This window comes from Dermochelys coriacea, chromosome 6 (genome assembly GCF_009764565.3).
Source record: "Dermochelys coriacea isolate rDerCor1 chromosome 6, rDerCor1.pri.v4, whole genome shotgun sequence".
In the NCBI taxonomy this organism is placed as follows: Eukaryota; Metazoa; Chordata; order Testudines; family Dermochelyidae; genus Dermochelys; species Dermochelys coriacea.
Window position 1 is genome coordinate 104,656,840 of NC_050073.1, and position 8,747 is coordinate 104,665,586.

General features: G+C 44.0%; 1 protein-coding gene across 3 annotated transcripts in view; it reads right to left on the reverse strand.

The window, feature by feature from the left end:
- Window positions 1-8,459, reverse strand: part of CCDC85C (coiled-coil domain containing 85C) — a 172,598-nt gene extending 164,139 nt beyond the window's left edge. The window contains exon 1 of one of the 3 annotated variants that reach the window (XM_038404576.2): window positions 6,706-8,459. In XM_038404576.2, coding sequence (XP_038260504.1) covers window positions 6,706-7,414 — 709 coding nt within the window. In that variant the 5' untranslated portion in view covers window positions 7,415-8,459. The remainder of the gene's footprint in view (window positions 1-6,705) is intronic. The other 2 variants (XM_038404577.2, XM_038404578.2) reach the window with 2 other exon arrangements.
- Between the last annotated feature and the right edge of the window lie 288 nt (window positions 8,460-8,747).

Below are 8,747 nucleotides of genomic sequence, written 5' to 3' on the forward strand. Positions count from 1 at the left end.
AGTACTCATAACTCCCAGTGCAAGTCTAGAAGGAAGGCATGAGCTCAACACCTCTGAAAAATCTGGCATTAGGTGTCTCAAGCTGGTCACCCAAAAACTGAAGCACTTAAAATTAGTGGACAATGAACATCTGGCCTAAAGAGACTCAAATCACATTCTTGGTGGCACTTTGAAACATGGGCATTTTTTAATCTTCTATTCACAGACCCGGATAAAATTACAGAAGATTTTAAAACAGGTATTCTGCTCAGGTCTTACATTTAAAGTTTCAGCCCAGGGCAAGTTTCCATGGTTATCATGAAGGATTGTAGCTCATGTTCTAAAATGCTAGAACTATTGTCATGTAAAATACAACAGCATCAAAAAATTAATGTTTCTATAGCACTTTGAAGAGAAAGTGCTATATATTATTAGAATAAGCATATTAGATTTGAAGCTTGAGCCAACCTCAGATCCAACAACTTCATGTTTCGATCCAGGGCTCTGGTTTGGCCCATTCTAAAGAAAGAGGCTTTTGTGGAAACAGGATCCAGATCTGGGTTCAGATTTCACTGCCCTTGCCACATAATTCATGTGGATGAAGCAGAGAGTGTGCAAGAGAGTGGAGTCTGATCTGAGTCCCTCTCCAAAGAAAATTTTACTATAAAAATTAAATTTTGGGATTCCATCAGAACTATAGAAAAATATCTATTTCTTCAGTGTGTGGCAGATGGTCACTAAGATATCTTAAATAATCCATATTCCTTGTTTCTGCCTGCCCTTGTCTACCCCTACCTCCTTTTGGTCTCTCAGGCCTCATTAATGCACCCTCGCAAAAGTATATACTGATTGCAATACTCAGACAACAACAAAGGACTTTGGCCCTAAAGAGAGCAGAATGAATAGAGGGAGAAAGAAGTACAGTAAGGTGCACATAAGATCAATACCAACCCGCATGAAACAGCTCTTTAAACAGTTTTCAGAGTAGCAGCCGTGTTAGTCTGTATTCGCAAAAAGAAAAGAAGTACTTGTGGCACCTTAGAGACTAACAAATTTATTAGAGCATAAGCTTTCGTGAGCTACAGCTCACTTCATCGGATGCAGTGAGCTGTAGCTCACGAAAGCTTATGCTCTAATAAATTTGTTACTCTTTAAACAGTGTTTCTTTGCCACCATTTTAAACATAATATATTGTCCCCTCTAGATAAATATGTGAACATTTACAAGTGGGAATCGGTAAACTAGTGATCTTTCCACCCCCTCGTCCTCAGAGATAATTCTTCTTCCATTGAAGAGGATAGCAGTGATGAATTATTACAGCAGAGACATTAATCAATAGCCTAATTGCCAAATTCACAGATTTCCTACAGACCTTTCTGATCACTCTGGTTTTTTAGAAAGTTGACCCAGCTAGAGCTGGTAGCCAACTGGAATAAAGCACAGGAGACATGGGAAACAGCAAGACAAACTGAGGAGCAGCTTAGGTACCCGGAACAAACAACTTCAATGGGAGCTGAGTGTGAACCTCTCATGACAAAAATTTGACCCTTGGAGAAAAATGAAAAGCCCTCAAGCCTTGTATGCACTGGGATTTTGTCTCCATCTCATCCATCAATTGCTAGTGTGTTTGCACCAGTAAAAACCTCTAGTGTGGAAAGGAAAGCCACAATTTGCATTTACCCTTGTTTCAAGCAGAGTTAAACTGAACTGGTGAAAATCACAGACGCCCTTGTCTTCACTAGTGGTTTACACCATTGCAGCTACACTGGTGATTGGTCACCAATGGGTGGAATTGTTCTACACCGGCACCAGTGTCACATTTGCCTCATATTATCAGCTGTGCAGAGTCCCAGAGGTGTACACAAATCCTATGGAAGCCAATTGTCTTATGCTTTCAACTGTTATTGAATAACAGTAATAAGGGTCGGATCTAGAGTCCGCTAAAGTCAATAGAAATACTCCCTTTGACTTCAGCAGTCTTTGGATCAGTCCCTGAGAGTCTAATTTCCCACATACCTTACAGTTAACAAGCACACGCAAGCAGCAATATGAAATATCACTTACAGTAAGGCCAGACAGATTTCTACCTGGCTTTTTACAGAATATCCAGAGACATGGTAGATTTTATACACTATTCTAGTAAATTTGGGGTCATCACTTATCTTTATTACCGTTATTACTGCTGTTGTCAGTAGTTAGTCAAGGAGCTGTGGATACTTCTCTGATAAAAGGCCTGCTAAGATCCCCTTGCACCACAGAACTGATATACTTTAAAGGAAAGAGAATGAGAGGTAAGAAAAGGGAAAGTGGGACAATGTTCTTTATCATGGCTACTTAAATTAGCCTGAATTTACCTGGCGAATCTATCATTTCACATACATCTTCTCACCTTGGGCCTGATCCTCGGTCTATTGAAGTCAACAGGAGGATGGACAGTGGACGCTAGATTAGGCTCTTGCACTCAGTCCCATTTCCATAGGTTCATAGGAGAAAGGGAAAGCAAGGCTGTGGTTTAAACCCTGTTCTCTCGTACAAACCTCCTTCAAATCTAATTTGTCATGTGAGAGATGAGTTGAATGGCCTCCAAGTGCTTGACTCTTTCGCAAAACCACCATTCAACTGAAATCATTCTGCTTAATACATAGAAAAGCATGATCCACAAGCAAAACCTGAATATTCTGGAGGGAGGGATAGCTCAGGGGTTTGAGCATTGGCCTGCCAAACCCAGAGTTGTGAGTTCAATACTTGAGGGGGCCACTTAGAGATCTGGGGCAACAATTGGGGATTAGTCCTGCTTTGAGCAGGGGGTTGGACTAGATGATCTTTTTCTTGAGGTCCCTTCCGACTCTGATATTCTATTCTTACTCCACTAGGCTCTTAGAGCTAAGAAACCATGTAGGGACTGTTTTCTGTCTGAGTAGCTGGGGGATGGGCAGCCTGGGCATTTTTTAGTTTGCCTAGTGCCACAAAAAATTAAAACCTAGCACCAATGCTTCTCTGCAACGAGACACTCAACCCTCAAAATTTCCCCTTTCTTTTTATTCAAGGGAGAAAAATCAATCCAAAAATGTAAAGAAATTTGAATTCCACCTTCTTGTGCTTACGGCACAAGAATCACCAAGCGGAACAAATGGACAGAATCCATGATGCAGACTGTTTCAGTCTCAGCTCAACCACAGACTCACTCGACTTTCTGCATTCTTTATGTTCACCTGTCTCGCTTTTCCACATTGCAGCAGCCTTACCAGAATTGTAGCACACAATCCTAAACCTGCCCCAGTGCCAGACATCTTGCTGCCAATCAAAAGTAGCCAGATAAGAGGCTGCATTTGCATTTGTATTCACAAGCTTTTCCAAAGGCACAGAGCCTCTGCTGAATACCGATGCCATCGGAGAATGACAACTATGCAAGTCATTTTACAGCTTCACTACCTAACTCACCAGATCAGGTTTACTGGCATCAGTACATGGATTATTACAGAGTGTAGATTATATCTGCACACCAGCAGACATGAAACTATACAAGTTCATGGCAAAGAGTCAGTGTCAACATTTCCCGAAGAGACCATCCTAAGTGTTTCAAGATGGGCATCCATTATACAGAGGAACCTAAACCTGTCACCACTTCTGAAAAGTTTTCCCTAAGTCCACATTGCTCCTTCCTACACAAAAACCCAAGCCAGGCCGCCCCCCACCCTACACACATGAGATCCTACCAAACCTAATACTCCCTTCTCCTCTACGTGGGTTATTTCCACTCAGAGAAATGGAAACTGAGTTTAAACACAGAGTTTTCTTGGATTTATCCATCAGGGCAAAGTTCCACCTTCACACCCCATGGGAAAGAGCTCAAAGGCTACATCCTCTGAACCCAGACTTTCCTCACCCTGCCCAATACCAAATATCCTGAGAGAACCTCTGGAAGTAAACAGTATCTATGCTGTGTCTCCTTGCTTCTACTCCGCAAGGCACTCACCTCTTTACAGTTCTTGGACTTCATGGAAGGTGCAGGGGCTACATGGTTTCCCCAGCTACCAGCATCAAAAGGAGGGGGTGAGGCAGCATATGTAGTGCAGGGGGAGTGGTTGCACAGCGAAGATTGAAAAACTAGGCAAGTTATCACAAAAGCTTTGTAACTTGTGTCAATGACCCCGGTGAGTGGAGAATCTAGCACAGTGGTTTTCAACCTGTGGTCCGCAGATCCCTGGGCGTCCGCTGACTATGTCTAAGGGGTCCGCAAAAGGTAGTTGTTACCATAGAACAGTGGTTTTCAATCTGCGACCCACTGACCCCTGGAGGCCTGCAGATTATGTCTACGATTTCAAAAGTGGTTGACACCTCCATTCGAAATTTTTTAGGGGTCCACAAATGAAAAAAGGTTGAAACCCCCTGATCTAGCAGCTCTGGCTCATGCATCCCATAGCCCTGGACACTAGTGATGAAACTTAGAGGGAAGCTTACAGAGGGGAGGGTTGGAGAGGCTGGCATGTAGAGGGAGCACTCCCCACTTCCATGCCCAATTCGGCCCTGCAGTTGCAGACTTTCCTTTTCTTGTGTAAGCAGAGGGAGGCAACTGAATTCCATCTAATGTTTTTCTACGGCGCCCATCACCGTGGCATCAGGATCTTCCAGGAAGAATATTTTTATGCTTTGCGTTAGCAAACAATCCAGTTCATGAAAACATCTGGTTATCATAAATGGGCTAAACTCAGCCCTGGTGTCACTTTATTGAAATTAGTGGAGTGACATCTAGGAGGAACTTGGCCCAGTATAGTAAAAAGACTTTGTGACCCTCCTCCCGCAAAGAAAGAATTTAGAATTAAAATGCTTTTTTTGCACAATGCACATCAAGACAAAGCATCTGAAATGCAAACAGCAAAGCTTTATAAAATAAGATCTACAATTCTGCTTTGAAGACATTTTAAAATGCTGCTTAAAATTCATGAGATGGTAAAGTAGCATGAGAAGCAAATTACGTTTAAGATACTATGTCCTGCAACATCTGAGGACAGTACCAGCCTCTAAACCAGCATTCCTGCCCTGAGTTAAATGGGTGTAATGTGTTCAACTATTGTAGGGAAAAGGCAGCTATTGCAAGGGAACTCGGAGCATGGCAAGTTAGTGAAGGATAACACTCTTCAGGATTGGACTGATAAGTGCTGAGTGACCTCAAGTCCCACTCACATTCTCTGTGGCCTTGAGGCTTACCCATAGAACACCAGGACCTTGCCAGGCCCTCTGCTCCCTCCACCACTCCTAAAACTCCTTAAGTCTTAGGGTGACTTGGCAGTCCCTTATCTGCCCCATCGTGTGGTTCTCCCATTGGAGGGGGTGAACTACATCTACCCCTTTGTAAATGTAACATTCTCACATTTGGAACATGACAAGAACATCAATCAGAAGAACCAACTCCCCCGCTCCTCCCTTCTGACATTCCACTCAGTCCTTGCTGTTGCAAGCTGGCGGTGCTGAGACTGCAGTTTCTAAGCTTGGAAAAGGAGGATGCTGTAGTTTATACCCCATTTACCACAGAATATTCCAATCTGATTTGGATATTCTGGTGGAAAGTGGCTTGAAGAAGCTGAAACTCTAGCTGTCATGTATGAGCCCAGGTTGCTTCCTGATGGTTCTTCTCATCAGAACTGCACTCTTTAGAAGTTCTTCCTGTCAAATTTGAAATCTTTTTGCATCCCAGACTTCTTTCCCCACAAATCTGGATTTTAATGACATTCTGGGGATTGCTAGTAATATTATTATCATCAATATTAGTATTATTTTAAAGCCAGCTCAATATAGACTCAACTTTGCCTGCCTGAGAAGAACAGGATGAGGCCTGTCATCATTCCATATTTGGGATTTTTCTAATTGTGAGCATACATTGTATAAAGTATAAGTACAGTTTCAGTTATAGAATGATCCCTGATTATTTCACAAGAGGAAGGGGAGGAAGCAAAAAAGTTAAGCTAATTCCTATACATTGAACACAGTCTTTAGCTACTGGGCATTGCTCAGTTTCAGACAGTCTGCCAGTGAAAGCCCCATGTAGTTAACAGGTGACGCTTTTATCCATTATTTGGCAGATGAGGATTGTAATAATTCCAACATCCCAACTATGCTTTTATCAAGCTCATGAAACTATCAGGCAAGCAGCTAAGATAAAACAAAACACTAACAGGAAAACCAATGTTTATTTAACTCAGAAAACCAATAGTCAGTTTGCCTGCCAGGACTTAAAACAAAAAAATAAAAGACAATCTCACAGCCCCCCCATTAATAATGCATCTGATGAGCATTTAACAATAGTATAACTACATCAGAACAGCTCCACTATGAACTAGTTATCAGATTAAGAGGTTTAATAAAATCACAGAGAAATGCACAGGGTGCATTTCACATTTCCCAGAAGATCACCTACTGTATTTCTTATACAATTACTACTCCTTATAATAAATGATAACATGCATTCCCATGGACTCTTCCAGCTACATGCACTGTCCAAAGGTCAATAAACTAACACTCACAATACCTCCTTGAGACAGGCATCTCCATTGCACAGGTGGCAAAGTGGAGGCAGAGTGGTTAAAGTGAGTTGCCCATGTTCAAACCGGAAATCTGTGGCAGAGCTAAGTACAGGCCCCATGTCATCTCACCCCAGTTGTGTAAACACTAGACAGCACTTCCTCAAACAGAACTAGAGATAGGGAGGAAGTGGGGGAACAGACTTACCATTGAGACCATTGGGGATACTCCTGTGGTGAACAGGTACAGACAAGTCATCCATAGATCTCCTTATTGCTCCAGCCTTATTCTCAACAGGTTTGTGATGGTGGAGGTGAAGGTGATGATGATCTGGGCTCCCTGCGCTCCCAGTACTGGAGGTGCTACTACCATCCCCCACATCCCTGGTGCCAGAGCTCCCATTCAAATTGGTCAAACTGGCTTGGCTGTCTATAGAGCTCCTAGAGCCAGCTCCATTTCTCTCTTCATCTAGCATGAGGACTATCTCCTTCAGCTCCATGTTCTCCCTCATGAGGGATTCCTGCTTTGCCTCTAGCTCCTTCAGCTTCTGTTGATATATCCCAACTTCTTTCCACATCACACTGGCCGTGTGCCTCCCAAACCTTTGCCATTCCCTGGACAGCTTTTTGCCTTTCTGACGGTCATCATCCAAGAAGCAACAGAGCTCTCTCAGTTCCTGATTATCGTCCTGTAATTTCTGATTCACCTCCTTCAGCCCCCTGATCTCATGCAGATGAACCTGCAGCCTCCTGTTTACATCCTTCATTAAGTTGCCATGTTCCACCATTAAGTTCATTTTTTCATTTTCTACTTTCCTCAATCTTTTCACCAGCTCTTCCTTGCTCCATCTCATCATCTCCTCTTCTGAAATTTTGCTCAGGTCTTCCTTGGACCCTTCTACAGAATTTTTTGCCATATTTGAGTCTAGATACTGTTTCTTTTAAAATGAAATAAAATAATAAAATAAAATAATAATAATAAACACTGTTTTCTAGAACTAAAATTTACTGTAACATGTTGGGCATGGAGAAAATTATAGTTCTTCAGAGAGGATGGGGCAAGAAAAAAAACAGCAAATTCACCTTGAAAGATTTGTCCCCCATATCAAAAATCAAAAAAGGGAGAGATCCGATTCAAAGCTTTACAATGCTTTTAATTAAGTCTCCAAAGTGAATCAATCAACTTACCCTAGGTGAACACAACACTAAGTGGAGGCTAATCAGCAATGGTCAATCTTCTTGGATTTGCTCATTTCACTTGTTCCTCTACAAAAATCCCAAACCCATCGATTTCCAATAAACAGTACAAATAAAATAATAAGGGCACCATTCATTCCTCCAGTGCAGACCCAGCTTTCCTCATCCGATCCCTGTCCACACCACAGCTGCTGAGCTAGGGAGCTGGTTTTTTGAATAACATGTGAAATAGAAACCCGTCCCTCCGGTTGTTTGTTTGGCGTTAATTCCGAGGCTGCTCTCCGGATGATGTCAATACCATTGTAAACTGCACGTAAAAAATGTCATGACAAGAGGTGGTGAGCGAAGGAGCATTCCTCTAATGGCACAATCATCAGAAAGCAGGAGCTCAGCTACAGGGCTTGAACTGGTCCCACCTACTTCTGGGGAGGGGAGGGGAGGCGGGGCCCCCTCCAGCACTGAAGGAGAGAAAGCACAGCACAGATCCACTACACAAGAGGCTTCCCCCACCGTCTTACCCGGCTGCTGCTGAATACAGACGGTTCTTTGCTCGGGGAGAAGCGGCTTAGAGAGGCAGGGACCTTCCCCCCCCCCCCCGCAGCCTGATTGGGTGTCAGAGGCTGGGGGCAGGGACCTTGCCATGCTCCGGACTTTTCAGGTTGCATTCGCTGTGCGCCTCGGGTCAAGTTACTGGGGAGACGCGGTGGCTCCCCCCCCCCCCCAGCCAATGCGAGGGCTGCAAAGCGCTTTCAAAAAGCAGGTACAAAGGGAAAGGTAGGGCAGCGTCGGCTCTTAAAGGGGCCGCGCGCTCCCCAGCAGCGCCACGCACGCAGCCTTGGGGCGCCTGTGCCCCGCGATCTGCCTTTGCCAGCGTCTCGCTCGGGCTAACCCGGCAGCCATGTGTCACCGCCAGGCTGTGTCTGAAAGGAGCCGGCTGCTCCTGGGAGCACAGGGGACGCGGAGCCTCCGCTGCCTCATTGTACGTCTGTAAATGGCCCCGTCTCTTGCCCTCTCTGCAGCCGTCGCTGGTGGATTTGGTTTATTTGTGCATTT